The 27544-nt window shown below is 33.0% G+C and overlaps 2 protein-coding genes across 6 annotated transcripts in view; both read right to left on the bottom strand.

Annotated features, from left to right (window-relative positions):
• Positions 1–3329, bottom strand: part of LOC111052624 (serine/threonine-protein phosphatase rdgC) — a 262290-nt gene extending 258961 nt beyond the window's left edge. Inside the window, 1 exon segment of the mRNA XM_039423565.1 lies at positions 3082–3329. The gene's annotated coding sequence lies outside the window, so the exon portion shown is untranslated.
• A 3400-nt stretch (positions 3330–6729) lies between these two features.
• The window catches only part of LOC111048377 (protein tramtrack, beta isoform), a 37931-nt gene continuing 17116 nt past the window's right edge, over positions 6730–27544 (bottom strand). For 3 of the 5 annotated variants that reach the window (XM_022334246.2, XM_039423562.1, XM_039423561.1), the window contains exons 4-6: positions 20516–21026; positions 18862–18921; positions 6730–8554 (exon numbers count right to left, since the gene is read on the bottom strand). In XM_022334246.2, coding sequence (XP_022189938.2) covers positions 8259–8554; positions 18862–18921; positions 20516–21026 — 867 coding nt within the window. In that variant the 3' untranslated portion in view covers positions 6730–8258. Of the gene's footprint in view, positions 8555–12536; positions 13963–18861; positions 18922–20515; positions 21027–27544 lie in introns of those variants that run through there. The other 2 variants (XM_022334248.2, XM_039423563.1) reach the window with 1 other exon arrangement.

Below are 27544 nucleotides of genomic sequence, written 5' to 3'. Positions count from 1 at the left end.
TCATCCACAAGTACCTGATTGAAACTATAGACCTTATGATGGGAATACAGCAATAGACTGGCTTCAACACACATCTTTGTAATCACTTGTCAGCTGATTTATGATGAATAAATCTATAGTCTGATTTTTACTTTCCTTGCCCTATTACCATAGGTAAGGAAAGTATTGCTTTCCGAAAAAAATTAAGGTACCCCAATTTCTAAATTTCTATATTTAGTTTTAAATATAGAAATATTTTTTTATTTAATTTCTAAATTTCTATACGTTTCAAGGTCCCCTGAGTCCAAAAAAGTTGTTTTTGGGTGTGTGTGTGTGTGTGTGTGTGTGTGTGTGTGTGTGTGTGTGTGTGTGTGTGTGTGTGTGTGTGTGTGTGTATGTGTGTCTGTGTACACGATATCTCATCTCCCAATTAACGGAATGACTTGAAATTTGGAACTTAAGGTCCTTACAATATAAGGATCCGACACGAACAATTTCAATCAAATGCAATTCAAGATGGCGGCTAAAATGGCAAAAATGTCGTCAAAAACAGGGTTTTTCACGATTTTCTCGAAAACGGCTCCAACGATTTTGATTAAATTTATACCAAAAATAGTAATTGATAAGCTCTATCAACTGTCATAAGTCTCATATCTGTAAAAATTTCAGGAGCTCCGCCCCATCTATGCAAAGTTTGATTTTAGATTCTCAATTATCAGGCTTCAGATACAATTTAAACAAAAAATTTCGAGTAGTGAAGATTGAGCATGAGAATTTCTACAGTTAATGTTCAGTAACATTATAACCTAAAATTAAAAATAAGCACGAAATTTGAGAAAATGTGATTATCCAATTATTGCAAACTGTTGGCAACTGTTGATTCTATTAAATGATTCACTATGAAGAGATAGCAGACCTCGTATGTCTCCAGCGTTATTGTCCTGTCACCAGCTGGCTCAGATCTTTGTTTATAAGTAGACTTGAGATGCGCGTGCAAACTAGCGTCAGGTGATCAATTTTCATAACGGCAAGGAAAGTTGTGTGAGTGCGCCACACCAGATTTTTACTCTAAAATTGGCGTATGAAGGAGGCTCCTTTTTCCTTTTATATTATCCTTGAAATGCAAAATTTCCAAAAACCTTGTATATACGTCGACGCGCAATTTAAAAAGGAACATACCTGTCAAATTTCATGAAAATCTTTTACCGCGTTTCGCCGTAAGTGCGCAACATAAAAACATATAAACATTTAAACATTCAAACATTAAGAGAAATGCCAAACCGTCGACTTGAATCTTAGACCTCACTTCGCTCGGTCAAAATAATCTTTCTGAGTAATAAAACGAATGACATAACACTTTTCTACAATTTAGTGCTTACCAACATCCTAGTGCTTGTAATCAATTTTCAAAAAATGTTATCGGATTTTTTTTAATGTATTGCAAAGATAGGTGAATTGGTGTCTGCAAACCACCAATTTCACCAAGTTGTTATTGAAATTAGTTGATTCTCCTGGTCGTGTTAATAGATTTACTCTATCCAGTAGTCTATTAAAAGCCTATAACAAAGCCTCCAGTAAAAGATATACGCTTTTGTTTCTGCAACTGAGGTGCGACATACGACTACGATTAGTTAAAATCTTGAAATTTTGCAACTATTTGCAACAACAAATTTTATCGCAACATCAAACGCTATTGGGGCGATCACCCCTCCACACTGTTCCAGCAGTTGAAAAAATGTAGTTACTACACTGTTTTCAATAAAAAAACTTCACAATTTTGCGGGTGAGGGGAGTCGAACGATGGAGTAGGGTCATAACCCAGGTCAGAGTCCTGGATCTACGCGCAGTCGTCGGTTGCAGTAGTAGCTACAAGTGCTGGATTGATAGCACATTTCGCTATTATCATAGACAATCATAATAATTAATGTACTGTTGTGCCATCTGTAATTGAGTCTTTGACCAATCCAATTTTTAGATTTGTACATGTTTAGATTTGGCGATTATGACGTACAATACCGAAATTAATGTTTTCAAAGTACGATTCTCACATAAGTCTTGGACTTGTGCGCGGATAATGAGAAAGCTTTTAAGAGATTCATAGACCTACAGTTTTAAAAACACATTAACGGGAAGTAATGGTCGTAACTGCCTTAGTGGAGTAGGCCTCAAGCAGGCACCCTTCCAACGGAAGAACTGAGAACACGGCGCTTATCTCACTGCTACCGTGCTACCTATGTGCGGTAGAAATCGACTAGAAATACCAAAACGGTAGTAACAATTCAAGAAAATAAACAATAGCTTGAATTAATTGAAATTGTTGAAAAGAAACCAGATTCATCCAGTTCAAGCTGATACTAGCCTAAATCAAGTTTAATAAAACCTAGGAAGTAAATACTGGATAATTACATTCTTCGAAACGGTGTTCCACTTTTCACAGTCATCATATATTATGTAAAGTTCATATCAGTATATTATCATTCACACGAAGATACGAATACGAACGTGTTTCTTTGCCACTATTTTGAATCTACAGACAGCCATTTCTAGACGGATTTTAACCTGTGAAGAGCTTTATTCATTTTTTCATTTTTATAAGGACTAAACTATTCATCACACTTCGGGATAGGAATATTTTAAGGCTCAACAAATTTATTTTTGGAATTCTTTAAAACTACATCTTCGCAAACAAATCTTCTCACAGTTATTGTCATTGTACGTGCTTGCATTAATGGATGAAGAAATAACTACATTTTATTAATAGATTCACGTGGTCAATACATCATGGAAAGAAATAATAGAAAAAAATGAAAATACAAATAATGTATTTGGAAGCAGGCTCTCCAGAAATCAAAAGCTTTGGAAACTTTCATCATTCCAACTTCGACCTTCCCAAACTAGTGGGAGTTGAACTTTCAAAGTAGAGTCTCAAGCTCTCAAGTAACGGGCGGCCGCAACTTTCTATTGTTCCATAATCTACATAAAAGACTAATCCATTATTGCCGCGGTTTCGGCAAACACCGCATGTGAAAGCAACCAAGTTATTCTTATAAAAATCAGCGCGCCAAGAAAGTTTGAGATCTAGGTTAGCTATTTTGATATTACCTCTCTTCTTTGTGCCAGCTATCTTCGACTTGTCTAGAAGAAATCTTCCAGCGTGAGCGCGAAAAAATCGCTACTTTATTTCCGTATAGAGGAGTTACGAAAAAACCGGATCTAACTAGGCGCTACACCTCGTAGTAGCTACACTAGCACTCATACACACTCTCTCACACTCGCCGCGGTCTGATTGATATCGTGTCGTGTCGCTATGTGTCGTGACACCTCTGTCCGTGACGAGACTCCACGCTGAACTGACGCGTCCAACGCGACCGGTCGCGTTTTGAAACGCTAGCGCGCCTGCGCGTATGATCGCCAGTTTGCTACCACCTGTCAGCATGCCAAACTCCCTCCCCCATCCCCTGTCTATAGCCAATACTCACACAAGTTTCAAAACAAAACTTCGGGCTTGCAGCTCAATCAAGCAGTCAGAAATGTTGAAAGTTATTTTAAATTTTGATTTAGTTTTGAGTCGAAGTATTGACAATTATACCAGCAATCAAATAATTGTAAAGCAAAAAAGGATCTAGCTTCTACTTTCTAGTAACTCAATTTTAGGGTTACTATTCAAATAAGTATTATACTGGTATTATACATATGTTAATTTTCTTGATACATTTGGTGTTCACGAAATTTGGACTAAAAACACAATAATGTTTTCTTTTATAATGAATAAAAATTATTGGACTTTTGCCAATTTCACTTGATCCAAGATAAATGTAATAGAATTGGTTTACTTCCAGTAGCCTACTTGGTACTAAGGAGAAGTAATTATTAATTAAGGGAAGATTACTAGTAATCTGTTCCAGAGAGTAAAAATACCACTCTAGACACAAGAGTGAAGGAAAAAATATTGATGAGCTATAAATCCAGTAACTTAAAAAACTAAAATCTATAAATACCAGCATCTCTACCCTTGTTAATTCCACTAGTTAATTGCAAATTATGTTAAAAAGACTGCGAATAATAATACTGTAAATGCTCATCAGTACTGTAGTACTGTAAATAATACTCATTCCTTGAGTTATTTGCCCAACATAATTTGTACTCTTAATCGTTTCTACTTCCCCATATAATTGAAAGCAACTGTTACTCAAACTTTCAACTGTGGGCTCAAGTGATTGTACTAGCACTAACTTGTAGTGATGCGTTTCCACTCTTGTAGTATTATAAGGTTGTTTTCTGTCTTGTTATATTATTTTCAACTTCAAATATATCTTTTACTGCTGCACTAACTTGTAAAGTTGTCATGGAACTGAAGAAATGAAGGAGTTGAGTAATATTCTGAAAAAATTGAATTTTTATTTGAAAACAGAATTCCGTATCAAACAGGGAACAAATAATACAACTATTGTTGCATGCAAAACGCAAACAAATAATGAATAACTAGATATGACTATATTACTTGAGAAAACTGTTCAAGTAAAAAATGAATTATATATGTATTTTGGTTAAGTGTATTTACTGGACAAATTTGTTTTTAAAATAACATAATATTAGATTTTGGTGTTTCATCCTTCTATTCTTTATTAATAATCTTTCATTCAGTTGGTTTTAAACTTCAACACAGTCTTCTTGAATAATAAACTAAGTCATTATTGATAAAATTAATTGAAAATAAATCTGTTTACTTTTCAAAAGTACAGAGCTCTATGAACTTCGGTGAATGAGTAAACATTTTTAAGTTTGGTACTTTCCAGTACATTATGAGTTGAACTCTTTCCACTGTCGGTCTTTGTTTAGAGTGGGTTTCGAACTCCCTCACTCTATACGGTATTTTGCCCGGCGCCAATCAATTACTATGGATTGATAAAATAATTACTTTACTGTAACTTCACTCACTGAACTAATAATAGTATAGAAGAAAAAGATATAGATCAGGGTCGTGTGTAAGGGAATGTACGAAGTGAAAGGCAAAACAAAGGTTAATTATGAATTTATTATTGAACTTTAAATTTATATGAATTTATAAAAAAATTGATCAAAAATATAGTAATGATTAGAAATAAATACAAGATGATTAAGTTTTCGAAAGTACTACAATTCAAGTTTAATTTTATACAACAAAATTTAACAAACAGTTCTTATTACTTTTATCAGGTTACTTGAAAAATAAGTAATTGAATCAAAATATTGAACAACTCTAGTTAAAAATATGATTATAGTCGAAAATAAGAGAATTGGTAAATTTTAAAGAATGAATATGATTAGGGGAGCCTTGCTTTAAAAAACTATTATTTGTGCTTAGAAGTGAATTTCAACTGTAAGCTTCAAGAAGTTAATTAAGATTGTGTCTTTAGATATGAATTAAAAAAGAAGTAATAATTAAGTTTGCTCTTTACTATAATGCTATAAAATTTGATATACTTATTTGGGCTTTTTAGGGTGGGGTGGTGTGGATTTGAAATGAGGAAAATTGAAAATTCTAAATACAATCTTTACCTGGCTCAGTCAATTCCCTATAGGATAATTGAAGTCTGAAACCAAAAACTCACTCCTACACTGAACACTGTCCAAAATCCAAGAGACTAAGAGAGACTCACAGCAACTCACAGCAACTAACTTGCAAGACAGGGTCTGCCTGTTTATATACTAGAACCACGATTTTCCACCCCTCATCACCCTTCGCCCTCTAGCTCCGCCTACATTCAAACTCTTCAGCCTAATATTCTGCTTACAAACTGGATTCAAATATCAATTTAAATTTACTATAATGTTTATTATGATATATCATTTTAAACTATGGCTCCCCTTCATTATTAAAACAAATGATATAATAAATATTTTATCAATATTTAAACTCTGAAGTTTGGATACTGACATTTTGAATACATAATCATCGAATTTGATTAATACAGTAATCAATCTTATAAATCTAATATGGCAAATACTTCAATAATAAATACATGAAATGAACAAAATACAATGTCATACAGTACCTACATCATTACAATTGAGTTGAATAAATCAAATTAATAAGATACCAATTAATTACTACTTAATTAATTAAGCAGGTTTCTTATACTCATTGTCAACATGTTTCAATCAAATATACCTAATCTATTCTATTTACAAATTTGTCCTTAGCCTATGAATTCGGATTCAACTAACTTAATTAGCTTATAATAATTATTAAATTATAATTCATTGTACAACATTATATTTGTTGAATACTTTATACATATAGCCTAATCTACTTCATGCCCTAGTTTTTATAAAAATGTACTCGTTTCATATTTATGGTTTTATGTGATCACCATTCAAATAATTGGTCATAAAATAGTTGCTTCAATAATATTCATATGCTAACCACGAGGTAAAATTGTAGCATATGCTAACCATGTGGTTACATTGTAAACTACATATCTATATTTACTTCTCTCCTAACTATATATCTATATTGCTATTCACAATCTTCATTTACCTGCCATCAACTTATGCTATAGATATATACAAGGGTTAACACAAAACACAGTGGGCCATGTGGTTTCTATTGTAAATGTGAGACGTGTCTGTGACTGACGTTAGGAATGCTGTTAGCAAGTTTCTATGAAAGAATGATTTTGTTTCAAACTATTTTGAAAAGAATAATGAGCCCTTTCATGTGGCTAGGTAGGCTATTCAAATGCATTCTCAATAGTTTCGAGAAACGGTTCTTTTTATTATTCTAGCTCTTCGAGCGTTCATATTCTTAAATACAATATGTCCAGAGCACGTGTTACAACAAATAACAGAAATCTACAATTTTTAAATTTTAGGAGAGCATGTGGTTGCCATTTGTGGCTCAGAGTAAATTTATTTAACACTATAATACGATTAAGACGACAAATCTGGTACTAGTACTCGAATAACTTAATTACATGACACAACACTAATACTAGCCTACATATCACATATTCATCAATTAAAAAATATATATATTTGACACTTTTCTAAACTCACAAAAAAGAGATTATAAAGCTTGAAACAATTTTACAAGCTTAAAATTCAAAATTATTGAAAATTCCATTTTAACAAAAATGCGATAGAGTTCACCTCAATATAAAATTGTTGGAATACATTACTAGGTGAACTTTAATTAACATAATATACTATAAATTTTATAATGTAATCCATTATCAGTTTTTCATGAATTGCATATAAAAGTTATGTGGCTCTTTTCATAATTTGAATAGAACAAGAACGTTGGTTCTAAGGATTGCACAAGAAGTGACAAATTAGTTGATGTGAAAATATTGCTTATTTCAAGTGGATCAATAATTATTTTCCTCAATTATTAAGGATTGCACAACAAGAGTGGTTCGACGCATTAAGTTCACTTACTGAATAATGTAAAATCTATAAAAAATCATTGTAAAATACAGTAGTTCGGTTTTAATAAATAATAAATATATAATAAAATTAGTTTAAAACTCCTATTCAATAAAGCTTATCACTTTTCAAGTAGTGCACATTCAGTTTTGTACATTCTTCAATAGATTTTTTCAAAAATTTATTTTCTGTAAAATAATATCATACAGCAGTTTTTGTTAACTATGAATAATGCTGCAATGATCTGGTATGAAAGGTAGAGTAATATCAATTAAGTAACATGAACTCATGCTAGAGATGGAAAAATAAGATGAGACACTGTAGAACTCTTAGTTCGAATGACACTAAAAATATCATAAAATGATCTGAAAAATAAAAATCTAAAATGACTTTCAATAGGAAGCGCCAATAAAGCTATTCGTTGAATCATTATGTCTGAATTTTTTTAATTCAAATTTTTGTATGATTCTAGAAGTTGACTTTTTCTTTGGTTATCCCGTTTTACGTACTTTGATCAATATTTAATTCTCGAGAGTTTTCAATTTAGCAGAATTTGTATGAAAGGAAATTACTATATGTAGAATTTGTTAAACTGATATGTAGTTCAACTACATGGGAATTTGATAATTTTTAGAGTCCCGAATCTATCACTACGGCTCAGGTGCCAGATAATATCAATCCGACCAATAAATAATAACCGAATATGATACACAATAACAACATAACAATCATATATTGATTATTACACCAAAATCACAAAAACAATGACAAACACAGAAACAATGACACAAAATGAGCAATTAAATGTTAACTACAATCCACACTGACTAAAAATCTTCACAGCAATATTAATACCATTTTTATCACTGTTTTCAAGTCTTCTGTTGTACCGCCTCAACCTGTCTTTGCATTTGAAAACATGACGACTCAGCAGTTTCGTTTCTGTTGCGAAGAGGTAGCTTGGCCTTGTGATAGCGACTGTTGTGTGTCGACAGACTCCATTTTGTTTTGAAATATCTTGCGCACACCGAGCAGAAGAACATTTCCTCCTGGAGCTGATGTCTGGCAGCTATGTGCCTCTCCAGGATTGGCAGTGTGTTGAACGTTCTGTCGCAGTATTTGCACGGGAAGCGGTCTGATAATCGCAGTGATGGCATAGAGTTTAGTTCTGAAACAATAAGTAGTGTTAAGTATTATCTTAGCAGAGATGTATAATTTTTCATATAGGTATTATTTTTTCTTATTGTATAAGTGTTGGGAACCAATAGAGACTTTATTAATTATTATACTATATACAATTCGGGTTTCGGTTAAAGACAGTATTCGCTTCACTGCAATTTATTTAGGTACCAGAGCACATATATAGGAATTTAGTATTCCTATAAAAATAGAAATTTCTTCCAATCAAAGCATATCGGAGCTTTCAACACCCATCTTACTACACATCTATTCTCATCAATTATTTACCTCACCCCATTCTCCTTCATCAGTCAGTAGTAGAGAGTTGATGAAAAATTCTTGGGTATCCTTTTTCAAGAGGACGGTTATCTGTTAAGAATCCGCCGATTTATGTATAAAAACAACAAAATTATATTATTGTAATTCAAAATTCATTTCATCTACTAGATGGTCAACACTTCAGTTCTTTTTTACATACTTTTTAAGGTTCATTGAAGTAAGCTATATAGTTATTAACGTAGATTAACTACACACTAGTTACTCTATTTTGTAGTATTCTAGTTAAATAGCCAACTAGAATATTATATCAACTAGAAATCTTGTTGAAACAAAATCAATACAGTATCGTATTGAAATTAATACTGAAATTGATATGTATCATAAAATCTAGTTATCTATTCATCTATGTTATTATAAATATAATGTACAAATCAGTAATCTTCATGTTAAATGAAGATTCCATACTCAACCACCGGTAATTAAATCTGCTCTGCTGTGCAAGCGGCTAAAAAAACGGTTTCTTCTTATCCTGGCACTACAGCCCAATGTGGGCTTTGGCCTCCTCCACAATCATCCTCTAAACCTAGCTCCGCAGTGCAGGCTGGTTGCTTGGCTGAATCGGACTAGGCGCTGAGACAGCAAATAATAGCAGCGTTGGTGGGAATGCGAGCGGCCGCAGTAAACCTAGCTCCGCAGTGCAGGCTGGATGCTTGTCTTACTCGGACTAGGCGCTGAGACAGCAAATAATAGCAGCGTTGGTGGGAATGCAAGCGGCCGCAGTAACATCTTCCACCCAGCAATGGTCGGCGTAGTTCCGCCTAGCGGACAGACGAAAGATCAAACCAGTCGGTTATTTGATCCCTCCAGCCAGGCTCAGCCAAGCAGCCGAGACAATAGAACAATGGAGTGACGGTCTTATTCGCGCTCATCAGCAGTTTTCTTTCCCACGATTATTTTGATTTTTGTGTTACCTATAATCAATAATAACTCCAGTCACCAGTAAAAAGTTTCCAGAAACGTGGTGTACTACCATATTAATGACTTTTCATGATGATTTTTAATTATTTAAATACATTGTTGACATTCTGAGCCTTCAGGCTAAACTTGGGGTCGCTGAGAACGAATCTGCAATCAGAATTTCTCTATCACGAAAAATAACGAAAAACCCCAGCTGTTAATCTTCCGGAAACCGTTAACAGTCATCCTGCAATGCGGCCGAAACACTTCCAAGCCTAGGTTCAGATCCTGCTTCCATCGTACTCTTGGCCTTCCTCTTCTTCTGGCTGCATCTATTTATTTTTTTTACCTTTTGCATCCTGTTCTCAGTAATTATTTCGACGTATCCCAGCCAGCTTTCCTTCTAGCCTTGATGTATCAAAGAGTATTCTAGCATTGATTTCCCGGGTTTTCTTCAGTACCATTCTCATAGACTGAACCATATATCCTCCTCACTATCTTCCTTTCTAAGACCATCAGAGCTTTGCTGTCTTCTTGCAGAATTATCCATATCAACATTTTTACTGGTGATATTTTTCAAAGTTTTTTCAATTTGTATAACTTACTATCAAGTTATTGAAATAAAAAAAAATTCTAAAGAATTTTTTCCGATTATCAAGTACTTTCAGCGCCTGAAATTTAATTTTTCAAACAGATCATTTGAGATTCGGTGAGAGATAAATTCATGACATGTTTAGAACACTTCATGATATTGTTGACTGAATAAAAAAATCTTCAAAATATCAATTTAGTCATTTCATTTTCAAAAAATGACTAAAATTGACTTAAGTTCAATGGAATAACTTTTTCAAAAATTAATATTTTCTGAAAAAAATCTTCAGTTTATCAACAATACCATTACGAATGTATTCTTGAAATGTCAAAGAAATTGCTTTATTGACATAGGACACTTTTCAAAAATGCATGTCAACGTCATATAAAAAGTTTCAAGCATACAATTCATGTCTGCATAATTTAATTTTAAATGTCTGCATTTTACACGACAAAGTTTGGTATATCTAAAATTATTTATAAAAACATTTTCAAATAATTTAATAATGAGTCACAATAAAGATCCATTCGCTTTAGCATTACTTGCAAACACGTATTACATTCAGCCATCAGTCTCGGCAACCTGTGGGTCGCCAAGTGTCCGAGCGAGACACGGAGGGCATTAGTTCTTATTGCGCTCATTACACTAGGTAAGCCAGATTATGGTGGCAAGCAACCAGATTTTGGAGTCCCAGCTGGTGTCTCACTCGGCCTATACTCTATATAATGCTCTAATGAAAGAAACGTCCGACTTGGAATATATTGTGTATTCATGTATTATACTTGTAAACTAAACCAACTCAAAAGTTATATCAAATAGTGATGCCTAATGTCTTTACACAGGATCGAAACATTGTTACATACACCGAAGGTTGATAATTTTCCCCTTGAAATGTTATCAAACGTTACAATAATATTGAAGGAACACTTACTTTTTAGCAGTGACGACGTCTCCGGACTGAGGAAACTGACTCTTGAGTCAAGGCTATTACATATATGTTTATCTCGCCTCGCAATTCATCATCATCATCATCATCAGATCTTGCCAATATTGATTTGAATGAGCAGGATGTTTCATGAACTTGAATAATTGATTTTAATTTACATTGGGAATTTCCTCAATTTTTTTAAAACATAAAAATCACTCTAATACAAACTGATAATCTGCTTGTCTCTGTAATCCACTGTAACTGACTTAGGTAGATGTAAAGTTATGAAGATTCAGTTAATTATACACTTTGTATCACATTAAACAAAGTCTTTCAAAATACAAAAAAAAATAATAGGTATTATATCCATGAAATAGATTCGCAGTAGTTTACATTGCCGAAGTCGCATTCACACGAGTGTAATAATTATGTTTCCTAATCTTTAGAGTATAGGCGCCTTAGAATATGTAAACTACTGCGCACAACTAAATTTTTCAGTAAGTTAGATTCTTTCGCACGTAGACTCTTCCAGTCATTTTTTTCAGAAGAAAATAAATTGAATTTTCTGCAAAAATAATTCTTCAGAATAAGGGCCAGATCATTTTTCAAGGATTTTAGACGGGTTTTTGAATTGCTCTCCCATTGGCTGAATGGGTTGGCGCCTGGAAAACCGCTTGAAAAAACGCTTCATGTGGTCTGGCTCCATGTCTATATAGCTAGCATGAACTAGACGTCTTGAACGTCGCAACTTCAGTCAATCGCTGAAGTTTTAATATGTTCGGGTCCCATTCCTTCTGTCATTTATTAGTATAATCTTTCACCTCATTATCCAATATCCATACAAGAGTCATTTAACTTATCAGAGAGGGTGTAACACGTGAAGAATCAGTGATGCCTGATAAATCTTTCTGGAGGTTAGTCTTTATTGTTTGCTAAAAGAGGCTTGTATCTGTGCATTAAGTGTTTGAACACTGAGAAATCTCAAGGCAATAACATTTTATCAAAATTGAAATAATTTATTCTGATTCACATTTCAGTTCACCATTCTTTAAAGGTCAAATAAAATACAAATAAGAAATAACCAGTACCAGACTCTATCCATAGGTCCAATTTTCATAAATTGCCATGTAGATTAATGATGAGCTGAATATAATATGTTGGATAGGTTTTTGGACATAGAGATGGTGGAATAGGATTACAACATAAAAATACACGTTTCAAGATTTAAATAATATTGTAATACTGTTTTTACTTACATTTATATAAATATATGACGAGTTTCTGAGTATTATTGCTGGAGAATAGTATTGCTGCCTCAACCTTAGCTTATCACTAATACAGTTACTCATCACTTATCACACATTTGCTGGGTTGCACCGAAAGATAGATAAATATTAATCTGAGATCAGCATGATCAGATCAGCTGAATTGAGATAGTTGACCCCGATCAGTGCAACGCAGCGTTGGACCAGTCATTCACGTTACAATACGCCCAAGTGGTTCAACTGTACAGGAATATCTGACCAGTGAAACTAGGAGTGGCCGTAGACAAGTGGTTTGGACGCTGACTTTGGGTCATATGCACCATCCACTTTTTTGACGCTAAACCACGCTTACTTTTAGATAAGGTTGAATTTATAATAATGTGTTTTATACGGGACTTAAAAGAACAGCTGACATTACTCCGTTTAAACCGAGTCCCGGATTGAAATAAGTTTCTCAGGTCACTCCTGAGTTTCGGATTTGCACGTTAAGGCGTCAGTCCCGGCTGCCCAAAAGCAGTCGTTTAGTTACGTTAGAAGCCCTGAAATTGATAAAGTTCGACTTAAACTCTGACATCAGACCTGAGCCAGCCAGTTCACTAGATAGTAATTTATGTTTTAACAGTGCATCTGTACAGCCTACTTGCGCTACTCTATACCGGATGATTGATACATTAAGTCGAGAATGTGTCTTTAACATGACCGGATTGCGTTGATTGGTCTGTTAGTGTTTATGAACAGCAATTCGACAGACAAACACAACTTATTGTTTTTATTTATATTATTATTCTGAATAACTCGATTTAGTTGTTTGTCGGACAACTATACTGCTGCCGGTGAAGTAGGATTGGTTAGGTAAGGTTAGGTTAGATTAGATATTATTCTAATTTTTCAAATTTAAATTAATAATATTCTGAATACCAATTCTTCTTCGGTCACCTATACAAAGTGGTAGGCCTGTACAATTAGACGGAGGCAACCGGCACAGACGCGTTGGTTCAAATTCAATTAATTTCCCTACCAGTTGAACCTTTTTCTTGAACCGTAACGTGAATGACTAACCTTGGGGTCGTTTTTATGAACGTTACTTGACCAGCCTTAGTGCCACAGAAAGTTGCTCTGATTGAAAGATTTCAAATACTGTTGAACGTTGCCATGCTCCTTGTCGATATGCTTTCTGAGACACGCCTTTGTCGAGAAATCCACATTGCACAGGAGACACCAGCTGTGCACCTCGAAAAAGTGTTTTCGTAGGTTGGACTTACTGCCGAAGTCCCTGAGACAAAGCTCGCAGGCGGTGCCGCCGTTGTGCCTATTCTTGTGCACGTTCAGACCTTGCAGGTTCTTGAATACCGCGCCACATTCTGAACAAACGTAATCTGAAATAAAACAAAACTCAGTAAGTTATTTAGTTATTGATAAGAATACAATGTACAAGTACATTGATCAACGCAATTTTAGAGCAAGAATTGAGAAACGAATCTGAAATGCCAATTCGAATCAAATATTACTATCTCAGCAAACAAATAATAATCAAAAGAGGAAAGACCTGAGACGGCAGTAACGCAAAATTAAAGTTTCCATTGATAAATTATAAATTATCTTCGAATTAATCTGCTGATGATATCAAACATCCACATAAGTCTACCTCTGTAACTTGTATGTAAATACTGTGGTGAAAAAATAACAGAAAAGAAAGAAATTGATCTCACGACTTGAACAGCGAAAACATATTGCATATCGATGCCCGAAACCAAATGATTTTCATTTCATATTAGTTTTATTTCAGTACAACTAAATTGAAGGGAAAAAGTCGAAATTTTCATCTCTTAGTTTTATTTCATTACAAACTAAATTAAAGGGAAAAGTCAAATAACCTATCAAAGAAAAAAGGTATAATGTGAATCTGATACAGTCTAATGCTAACGGAAACAGAATAGGGTGATAATTCTACTTCAAATTTATATTTTCAATACAATTTTTATAGTATAATTACCAATTTTCTATTTCAATACAATTTTTCTAGTAGAAGCACTAATTACTAATAGCTAGGAAAATCTAAATCAAAATTTTAGTCGGAGAAAAGACATGCAAGAAAGAAGAGAGCATTATCACCTCATTGTTTGAAAAATGTTCTTCAATAAAGTTTCATCAGACGCATGCAGGGAATCAAAGATAAATGGAGACTAGAAAATATTTCGAAAATAGTTCGAGTAGGTACCTAACAATTGGCATGTATTATTTGAATAGAAATATCCGATTCCAAGACTGTGTTTCAAAAATGTAATGGAAAGTTGTTTCATGTGAGTAGAACTCAACTGACTGAATAAAATATTCCAATAATTAATTTTCAACCATTTTTTTCAAATATATACCATTGGTTTGCATGTGATAGTGATGTTATCACATAATCTTACTTCGGGAAATTAAAGAGAGAAAAGGAATAATATTATGCTGATTATCTATTCAGATATTCATTGATTTTTACAAGAAAGAAGAATCGAAATGTGCTAGAAACAAATAGAATGTAAAAGTAAAAATAAAATGAAATTAATAGGAGAAAATGGGGACAAATTACAGTAACATGCTGGAAAGGGGAGAAAGAACTGAGACATAAAGTTTTCAAATGCTTTACTAGAAAACACCTAGGAGTTGACATTGTTCATATATATATTATGAAGAGTCGGCTATTATTTTACTTTTATTTCTTTATCTCTATAGAATAATATGTTGTACATGGTAGATAATGGAAGACACCACTTTGAATTATAGTGTAATATGTTCTGAGTGTTTTGGAATAGCCGAGAAAATAAATAGTATTGCATACTAATAAATTTATTATTTTTCAATTTCAGTGCAGAATTTCAAATACTCATTTGATTTATTTGAGATCGACAAATCAAAAAGGAACTGAATGTTTTCGAGCTTCTTAAACCAAGATCAAGAACATGAAATTCGCAAATATTGAAAGAGAATCTATTTTGATCAAACTCGAAACAATTCAATAAACTGCATATTAATTGAATCCACGAAGAAAAACTTAGAATCTTCTAAAAAGAAGCTGACAGTTCTTAATCAAGCAGCATAATCCAACGTTGGGACTTTCAAATTAAATTTTACAAAGTATTTGCACATACGAATTGGTTGCATTCTGTAATGCTATCAACACGGCTACTGCAAATATGGAAAACCGTGTCATGAAATTTAGAGCTATGATTAATAATAAAATATGAAAACCCTACATGTTATTAATAGAACTGTTGAGCACAAAGTCATACAAATATTTGAAAGCATTGTCCTGTGATGCTATTAATCTATTAAACTCTTGAAAAAATCATATATTATATCCAAAACTCAACAAAATCATCACAAAATCTAAATAAATACACATTCAACTTGAAAAATATCAAAAATATAAGTTTGGAGCCTCATTCATATCTGCCAACAACTAACAGACACGACAAGTATCGAGCACGACAAAAAATATCTTGCAAATGCAATTCGCATTAGCTTATTCGAAGCTGGTGAAACCCGCGCTCTGCAAGACTTTGTGAAAAACACAAATAGATTGAATAATAGTTTTATGCTGAAAATTGAAAATATCATCCTATAAGATTTACCCCTCATCTATAAAAATTTACAACAGAAAAATTACTTGAAAAAATAGAATAATAATTATTCATCATATCGTAAAAATCACGTGGATAATCTTCAATGAAAATACTCTAACTGGATACAGCCTATATTTATTCATAAGTCCCACGCGTTACTTCTGCGTCACGAACACACTTGCTTAAGACACTATTTGTTTGGGCTTTTATCGTTGCGTGAACTTTGTATCATAAATGAATAAAAAATTGTTACAATTATTAAAATTATAATAAATTTATGAAAATTAAAATAGACATATAGCACCCATAGGTGGATTTGGAATCATTATGCAAAAGTTGATCAGTTCGATAGTTCAGATGTCATGCAGCGTCAGTTAGTTCAGATGTCATGTATTCAGTCAGTTAAAACGTCAGTATTGAACGTCAGTTGAAATGTATGTATTAAACGTCAGTTAAAACAACTGTATTAAACGTCAGTTAAAACGACTGTATTAAACGTCAGTTAAAACGACTGTATTAAACGTCAGTTAAAACTTCAGTCAGTTAAACGTCAGTCAGCGTCAGTTAAACATGTACCTTCCATTTATTAATAGAATTGAAAATAGCGGGAATTTATAATGACTGGTATTTTTTCCTGTAAAGATTTTCTTTTTCATTTCCAATGTAAATTACATTTTTTGTTGGCACGTTACATACATATCTTGTCTGTCTGGAGTCGGCAGATGTAAATTTGTAAGATTTAAGATAAAATATCTAAATAATATGAAATAAATACTATGAATTCATCCGAACAGAGTTCGGTTCAGTTTCACCTGCGCAATTGCAAACAGAAGAGCAAGTTCATGTTTATCAGATCCAATTCAAACAAATTGAACACATCTATTTTGACGATATGTTCTGTGGTTGGATTTTTTTGCTGTCTAGTAATTCTTGGACGGAGCACTGAAAAAGTTCATTCTGGAACAAAGATGTCACAAATAAGTATATATCTGGAAAAATGGTTCCAATAAGAATGATACTAAGCTTAAATTACTTAAAAAATGTTCTAGGTCTCTAGGCGATAGAGTAAACTACAATAATTTCACTCACATCCGCGAGTTCAATAAGTGCAAGTGAAGGAGAATTTATTAGTGAATTACAGTAATTTCAATTTAATGAATTTATTAGATATTGAATTCGTTTCTTATTAATTATCCAGATTGATTGGAATGAATTTGATATGGTAGCAACAACATTAAGTGATGGAAAAAAGAGGAATACTGAAGGGGATATAGAAGATCAAGTTCAATATTAAATTTCAGAGGCCTGGGTTCAAATCCCGTCCCAGGCAAGATATTTTTCTCGGGCCAATTCCGTGTTTCGGATGAACACATAACCGTCGGTCCCGGCTATCTAATAACAGTCGTTAGGTCATGTCAGAGGACCTGAAATTGAAATCAGGTGCGACCTGAAAACTCTGACACCAGACCTGACGCCAGCCAGGTCACTTGGTATTATTATAATTTTTATACTAAATTAGTCTAGTGCAATAACTTACAAACTGAATGAAGTATTTAACTACAATGAGCTAAAGAAGTGACAGACCTTATAGATGTGAAACTTGTTAAGGAACTGTTCAAATATTATTTATAATTCTAATTATTAAATATCAACTGCAATAAAAATTGACAAGTGTACAGAATTATATTGTATAATATCAACAAGTAATATTGTCATGTCACCTACCTATTTGAATTGATGATGGAGATCGTTGAATACGCAAAAAGCGTTCAAGAAAACATTTTCTTTGAAAGCTGCTTCGATGAGATAATTTTCCATTCTTGGACAAAGTTGCAGTTTTTAAAAACAAATTTTATTTTAAAGGTTGTAATCAACTAGCTCACGATGAACGCGGGATTTCAATTTTCAAAATGGTGGAAAGATCAGTTGTTTGTCTGAATAAGAAAAAGTGAGATCAAAATCCTAGATATCAAAAAGTACAAGATATTAGAAAAAGTAAAATGTGCTCAAAAGAGGAGATTACGACCCAAAAAATGAAGGATAACTCATTTCAGCATTCATATCTCAAAAAAAAACTGTTAGTAGGCCTAGGCACCCGATCAGATTCACAATAAATAAAGAATTGAGAATACTCATACATTTTCTTCAAATCTTCTCCAAGATTCTTTCTCATCTATTCTCGTCAAATAATACTGAACAAATTTTGAATCATTTTGTCGAGATGTTAAGAGAATTTCTGATAGATTAAGAACGGTTTTGAAGCGGCAATAGAAGAAAACTTCTATAGCTTCATAGAATCCAGAACATGATGAAGAGAAAATTATTTGCAAATTATTATGTCACATTTCTTTTCCCATCAATAGATTATTTTTAATTTTTATTCAACAAATTTCAATTTCAAGAGTAACTTTCCAACAGATTTGAAGTTGAAGGGTGACTGTTGTCATATTTTGACAATTTCTAACGTAAACAATCTATTAGACTAATTATTTCATGTGTGATAAAAATCATAATCATCATCAATCAACTGATCATTACAATGCATAGTAACTGAACGAACAAGACGACTTTTCCAGGCAAAATGCAGGAACCCGTATTGTGACAATTAGTTTCTACTCATTAGAAATTAATCACTTGTATCTATAGAGAAAAAATTCCAACACTCACCCTGTGTTAGATCCCTGGGACATAATGCTGATGATGGTCCACACAGCCCCATTACTCGACCTGAAAAAATATTCCAACATTAATTATTTTAGGATAAACTATAGTTCACAAGTCTCAGACTGGTTCATCCAAACATAAAGTTTGGAAACATATATAAAAGATACATTAAGTATCAAGTATATAGCCTATAGGCCTAAGCATACATAAAGTTTGAAACATATAAGACAAGGATTCAGCATTAAATAATAAAACAATACATTGTGATCCCTGAACCTAAATCCAAATAATGTATGAATGAAAATATATTAATAGAATAAACCATACATTTTTGACTATGACACAAGTCCACACTTTTCTCTAAAACACAGTTTTGAGATCGAAATCTAATTTAGATACAATTAGTGTAATTTATCCAGTTATATAATAGATCTCCAGTTTCAAAGAAAATCATTCATTTATGGAGATTCAACGTTAATTTAGGGGATAATGGATTAATTTATTCAGTTTGACATTTTAAATTCAATTCAATTCGGGAGAACAGAGAGTCATGGAAACATTATTTTTGTACTAAAAATACGATAATATGGCATAGATAATATTGTTAAAGTGTGCCGTTGTAGAAAAAGACCGGCCTTAAATTTTGGTGGAATTAAAAAAACAACGGGATATACGTAATTCTTTATCAGAGTAATGGAGTAATGAGTATGGTACTGCACTTGTTGTGCGTTAGTCATTACAGAAATACAGAAGTCACTGTAAGAAATATCTATCAGTGAGTAGGCCTAAGCAGGGAAAATTGACACGAATCTACATGATAATATTGACTACGGTAATTTATATAATTCAATAAACGATTTCCCCAGTTTGTAGAATAAAATACATTTAGAATGGCAAAATACATCTTGGTAGAGTTACGGCTGGTTGCACAAACTTTAAATCCCGATTAAATGCTATTTTAATCAAAATTAAGCTGTTTCCATAATCACGACCAATCCTGTAATACGAGTATTATATTCCTAATAATATGATTTATATTTTCATGAATAACTTTACGAATGTAATATAATTGATTCCCTAAAACATGATACAAGCTTTTAAAAGTAAGATTTGTAACTTATAACAATAATTTTCACAACTACGTTCCTATTATCTTAATAACTATCTTTCTTCTACGACAAGGCCCAAATCCTATGAAAGACAAATCAATAACTGCTAGAAACATGTAGGCCTATCAAATAATAAAAAATATAGATATGGATTTCAGAGGTATAAGATTGAAAAAATAAGATAAGAAAATATAATATGTATATAGGTTTGAAAAAATATAAACAAGAAATTAGCTATAGTGAATTGTAGTTAAAATAAATTAGTACACGCTAGCGCGCTAGCGGTACGCTGTGTCGCATTCGACTTAGTTCTCAATTATCATAGATTGTATTCATTTTTAATAATTTTTGATTGACAAAATAATGTGTCTATTGTGTCTAATGACACAATACAGACTCACACACCGGATGTATGGCTTCCGCGACCAAACAACCACAAGCCAGAAAACCCAGTAGAGAAATAGCCTAAATATGCGTTATGTCATTACAAACAGTTGAATAATATACAATAATTTGTCTTGATTGAAGATACTGAAGACAATACTCACTTATATCCAGGTAGGAATTGAGACCACGATGATCGTCCTGTGAATTGTGGGTAGGTAGGTAAGGCGTGGAGTCCCTCCTTGACAGATTCTCAACACCAATGTCACTAGTCACACCATCACCACCACCCCCACCCCCACACAACTGCACACTGTCCTGGTCCAAGTAGTCGGGCATTTCTACTTTGATCAAGTCCACTGGCCGAATACTGTCCGGTTTCCGACACGGAACGGACACCGGTTCGGATGAGTTACGGTTACGGTCCGGTGCAGACAACAAACGGTCGGACAAGGTGGGTGAGCACTGTTTCTCTGTCACTGAATGTTCGCCAACACTAGCACTGTCCGAGATGACGGATGATGCCGGACTAGTGACGTCACTACACCTGCGCTGCTTTTTGACAGCTGGCGGTGAGTGCGGTGGACTGCCGCTACGATCGCTGCCGTCGCTGCTCGCCTGCTGCTGCTGCTGCTGCTGCTCTTGCGGTGGCGATAGATCAAACGGCTCTTTCATCTGTAACAAAATAAATTGAAAATATTTTATACATTGTTCATTAATTCTCTAAATATAAAATAATGAAATGAAGTTGGAAAGCTTCATTAGCCGCAGTTATACTTCAAAGTCTTCTCTACCACTCAGCCTTGGACTAGGTGTTCACCAGTATGTAGTGGAACCAGTGAGTATGGACATTATATATATATTATGGACATATTATATATAGTATGGACATTATATATACATTCTATACTCATTGAGTGGAACAGTGTGACAACTAATGATCTATATGATCAAAACAGATACAGATACATTTCTGTGAAGGGAATACAGATATACAGTTCTACAGATCTATGTGAAGAAAAACTTCTGCATCTATAAATAAGAGCCGATAAGATTGTGAACGTTTATTCGCTATGTATGTGGCATCGATATGAAGTCAAAATAATTATAATACTCGAATTTCAACAAAACTGTAACGATTTGAAAAACCAAAATTTAAAAAAAGATTCCTCAAAAATTGAAATTATGCATTTCGAAGCCAGAATTTAAATTTTAAACACAATAATTGATGTTCAACAATTCTTGTTATGGCTGCTACACACACAGGGGTGCAGGGGGCAAGACCCAGTACGGCAATAGTGCGCTTCTATTGTCGTACGACATAAAATGGGACATAGATCCATGTGATGCAAACTAAGGTTTGCACGGACTTTAGTAACATGACTACCTCTATTTGATAAACTCTATATCTTTTCTTCTATACATCTATCTATAATATAAAGTAAAGAATCAAAATTAACATGTACGGGATAGGAAATATATATTTGACACATCATCTCTTCCAAACAACTGAACCGATTAACTTGAAAATTTGCAGAAAGATTCTGAATTTACAGAGGATGGTTATAAGATTATTTTCATTTTTATTAATCCTAATTATATTATTGAAACAAATTTATCTAATTTGTGATTCAAAGTTTACGTAACGATAAAAGCCCAATCAAATAGTCTGTTTAACGACTGGAACTTTTGGTTTTGGGGTGGAGGGACTTGAGAATGAAAAATTGTGAGTTAAGAGTCCAATTGTGAGTTAACCAGTCTTTTTTTGTCACGAATTTTAAATTCAAATGAAGATTATGCACGTAATTCTGACAAAATAATAATTACCTACTCTGTTTTTCCAATCAATTTTTCTTTTGTGGTCAAGTAAATTTGATAGGATGATATATTCAATTTTTAGCATTGAACTATAAAAATATAATTCCATCTATTTGTGTTTTTTCAGAGCCTTGCGGAGCGTGGGTTACTCCTGCTCGTTACTTATACAATAAAGTAGTTCCGATGCGAATCACGGGTACATACTAGTTGCCAATAACAGTATTGCAATGAAAAAAGGCACAATAAAAATTTTTCAATAACAATGATTCTATCCAAAGTTTTATAAGATAATTCTAATAGAGAACCACCCTTTTCTATTTCAGGTATGTAGTATCAGAGAAAACTTCTATAATACTGCTATATTTCTATAAAACTAAAAAACTGTATTTCTGAGTGATGATGTGAAATTATAAAGATGATGAAATTTACACCCTATTTTAAAAAAACTATATATTTCTAAAAAACTTCTATTTTTGTATTCTGTGGTAGTATTTTTGAAATGTTAGGTGTATGACTGTACAACAGGCTAAAAAAACTTTTGATTTGTGACATTTTTCAAAGTTCTTTGATTTGGAACTACCAAGTTATCAGAATAAAAACATTTTCTCAGGAAATTATTTTTCTGATAAGGTATTACTTTATGAGATATGAGCGCCAAGAAGTTTATTTTTTTGAAACAGATCATTTCAAAGCCAATATGAGATAAATTCATGAAATTTTCAGAATACATCCTTCATGGTATTTTTGATGAAATAAAGAATTTCTGAAAATATCAATTTTTGTGACAGTTATTTCATTTTTTGTTAAATAAAGCTACTTTCAATAGCTTTTTTAATGGAATAAATTTCTCAGAAATTTATATTTTGAGGATTTTTTATTCAATCCACAATACAGTGAGGAATGGATCCTGAAAAATTCATGAATCTATCTCTCACCGAATTTTCTAAAACCGTGTTTCAAATATTAATCTTTAGGCGTTCATATTTCAAGAAGAATTAATCAGAAAAACGTTTTTCCTGGGATTTTTTTCATTTTGATAACTAATATAACGTAAATGTTAACTTAAATCAGTATGGTGGGTTGAAACCAGATATGAAGAACAATTGTGATAATATGGCTACTTCCATACATGAAGATAGTATTAAGTCTGTGACTGTTATACCGATTTTAGTATCAGACCATCAGATTCATTGACTTATTCACTTTTTCTGGCAAAAAAAAATTGCATAGTTGCCAGTAAAGTTGGTATACGGGCGAAAGTTTTACGTGACAACGACTTTGAGTGGTAAAATAATTTTAATGTGAATATTCATTCCTATAGTAGGAAGAAGGATGAAATAATAGTAACAATTTAAAACATTTATTTATACAAAGAATTATATTTAAAACATTAATTTATACAAAGAATCTCGCACTGAATTTCATATTAAAAAAAATTTTATTTTTACCTTCACACATCCTCAACAAAATCACTCTGTCTCTCTCGCTCTTAGGCGGGCTAACTGTGCTCGATTCAATTTTTTACATAGCAAGTCGCGCTCATTTTTTGAAGTTAAACAAATTATTATTGGCTGAGAAACGATTTATACTACTTTTGTGATTGAAAACTACCACAACATTGGGATTACTACAACATAACCTATTCACTTATACCTATTATACTTACACTTATACCACAGAATTACAATTATAGGAGTTTTCTCCGCTTATACCTATTCACTTATACTTATTCACATAACCTATTCACTAAGTAGTGGCGCAGTCGCAGGAGATTGCTCCGTTTCACTCTCTCTCCAGGTGAATGCCTTCGGGTTGCTGCTGCGTTGCTCGCCACTGCTCCTATTCGTGCTCTTTCCAGACGACCGTGAACCTAAACGAACGCTCTCACTCGTTCTCATTGTGAGTGCATAACGTGGGAACGTAACGCAGTTTCTTGAAGTGTCACCCGGCAAACCAATTTATAAGACGTTGTCACGTCAAAACGACTTGAAGCAGAGAAATAATGTTTATCGAATCATTCGTCCAATTAATGATAGCGGTATCCTAATGAAAAATATTTCACTCTCTCACTGAGCAAAGTTAATTGGTTGTATGTATATGCAACAGTCAATATTAGTGAGAAATTTGTGTGATTTTTAAACAAATTCTCAGGTATAGTTCATACAGTTTTTCCTGTTAAAATGTCAAGTCCTGCAAGTTAAAGGAAACCTCCAAAGTCTTGATGGTACATAGAAAATGTATCAACTCTCACAGAAGAATGTTTGAATATGTATAATCTGTTCAAGTATGCGGGTCTGGCTTACCATAGAGAATTGAATCAGATATTGAGATCGAGGCAAAAGTGCTTAGTATGCCAGGCGTACTATTACCAGGTAATATACCAGGTGAGTATTATTATTGTAATAAAGAAAGTATTGCAGTCAAAAAATAAATCACGTGCTATTTGGTCAGTAAAAAAAATAATTTGAATGTTAACGATAGGACAACTATCACAGGTAACTGATCTCACAAGTGATAAATTTAATAAATGGCTCCTTCATAATGTAATGTAATGTAGTCAACAAAACAAAATATTCAACAATCAAGACATGATAGGCTGTATTATTTGAATAAATTTGTTTATGCTAGATAGAATAATATAATCTCTGTTTTTTTCAGTTTGTGATTCAAACTGAATGTTTGAATTTCTATTGTTCAATGTTTGGATGTTTTTCAGTTTGTGATTAAAACTGAATGTTTGAATGTTTATTGTTCAAATTATTAAATTAAATGCCACGAGAGCGAATCAGAGAAGCATTTTTTTTTAAATCTTCTCTTATTGGTTCCCGTGGCATTTAATCATGAAATAATTTTAACAGGATATTTTGCAGTGATATATGATCAGTAGACTGTGATGCGTCATCACTGGACGTGCTGATTGCAGTATGTTGATGGAGCTGATGAGGTAGTTTGTATTGAGGTTGTAGCATTTCATCAGCCAGTTGTAATATTTCAATTCAATTTTGAACCTCCTCTCCCGCCTATCACATTCAAGGCCTTCCCGACTGGCAAAAGGATAGGCCTACTTCAGGAACAGGTTGGCTAGTAAAATATTACTCTGCTGGCTTTGTTCTAGAAGTCGCTGTTTGACCTCAAAATGGTGACACGCAAAAGGGTTCACATCATGTAAACTTGTAACTAAGGATCTCGCTCGGTGTAGTGGTGTACTTGGTGACTAATAACTTATGAGTTGGTTGGTAACTTGCATGGAATCTTCAGTTACATTTTCATGGACACCTTCATTTAGGATTTATCATCATCACTGTTCCCTGTTTCCTGCTCGGTCAGCAGTACTGTGTGAACAATGTGGCCTTTACTTTCACGTGACTTTAGGAAAGAGTCCGAGAACTGAAGATGGCCAGCAAGTAATATTATGATATTGCTTCATAGAACAATCAATTTTTTCGTGGCAAAAATTCATCAAAAATAAAATTTCATTGAAATTAGGCCTATTATGAACATATGTTTTTCAATTTTAGATGCTCTCCCCAACGTAATTTATAAATCGATCTAATATCTAAAGAACTTGAGTGAGTCTTCAGAAAATATATTCTTTCACATTTTCATTAGAATCAACCTACTTATAGAACTCAATACTTCAATACTAACTCAAAACTCAGCATGAGTGAAAATATTGTCACCATAATAATTATTGAAGGTATGGTCTCAAAAGTGTGGGTATCGACCTCTTAATGATAATACTGTATAGTACTAAAATTCAAAATATAATTTAAACTAAGACTAATTGAAACTAATAGAATCTCATTAATCTAATCAGATACGATATCAAAATTGACAAGCCCACCAGTAACCAGTGAATCAATTCACCGACTAAATCAGTAGCACAAATCCACACATTATGCTTGGTGGCTAGCTCCTTCTTGTTACGAAAATTATTAGACAACTATGATAATAATGTCAGTGAATTTGTTTTTCGATCAACTGGTAGGTTTTTCAAGTTGAGTTGTCGGTTTTGGTGTGTCCTGAGACCGTATTTACAAACGCACAGAACTCATCCCAGTAGTTCATTCCAATTTATTCATCAAATGAACACATAATATATACATTTACAATAGAATAAATACAATCGTTATCGTGGTATTCTACTGCAGAAAATATAATTTTACAAGATCTTGGTATAAACTGAGATTGATAAATTCTAATATAATACTAGAGAATTCTTTAAAACCCTATGGGAATATTATATCAAGTTTAGTTACAATAATTTAAAACACAACGTGAAATTGTTTTATAATTAAAAAAAAAATTTATAGACTTACTCAATAATATTTTTATAAATTAATTTACAGTATTCGATTATTAGTAATCTTATTTATTTTACAGTTGGGAAAATCCTTGCAGGTGGTTCCACCTTGCCGCAGAATTATGTTTCAAAAACAATGTTGCTGGACAAAAAGTATTTGAATAGATATTGACTAACTAATCATACAAATCTTCTTTATAATACTGATTATTGATTCAAACGAATATAACATTTTGATCAAAAAGAGCTTATTTCTTATTTCTATTTCTTATTTGAAATAGAGAATTATTTTATTTTCAACACATCACAGATTCTTCTCCAATGCAAGAGAATTTTTTTATTACAGGTGGTTGCAAAATACAATTCGTCATTTTTCTAAGATAAATTTTACTTTTTATAATTGAGATCAGATTTTAAGTTTTATGTAGGACGTTTGCAATACATATCACATAAACTAATTAAGATTACCGACTCGATATTTTCCATTTTAGAAAAAACTAATTTGATAAGTGATACATCTACTGATCTACTAATTGAAGTAAAAGAGAATGTGTTGAGTCAATATATTCAAATTATTTTCATTCTATGAGAAATAAAAGTTTATAATAAACTCACTGAGAAACTCACTCAAAAGAAAGGTCATAAACTTTGAAAATACAAAGATAAAAGCAGTACTACTATTAGAAACAAATTATACATGAAATAATTGATTCCTCTAGATGAAATCTCAATCAAGATGACGGCTCCGCCCCCTGGACCCCCGACAGGATCGTCCAAGAATGAGATCAGCAGGCTCGCTTCGCTCGCCTGCATTTTCATTTGGGCATTTTTATCATATGTTAGGACAATCCAGTCGGGGGTCCAGACTAAACGGCTGGCTAAACGGATATGGCGAGCGAAGCGAGACTGACTGCTAGTAACATAATATTCCCAGGATTGAAGTAGCAGTGCCCAATCAATTTTTCCGCGATAAATGCATTTAAATCTTCAACTTGGTTCCAACCTAACAAAGTCAACTCAACTTAATGCCAACCTGACAAAATTATTAATTTAGTTGCCAGTTAACAACTGT

Source organism: Nilaparvata lugens, chromosome 3 (genome assembly GCF_014356525.2).
Source record: "Nilaparvata lugens isolate BPH chromosome 3, ASM1435652v1, whole genome shotgun sequence".
In the NCBI taxonomy this organism is placed as follows: Eukaryota; Metazoa; Arthropoda; class Insecta; order Hemiptera; family Delphacidae; genus Nilaparvata; species Nilaparvata lugens.
Note: the sequence above shows the minus strand (reverse complement) of the source record. Positions and strands in the feature narration are given on the sequence as shown.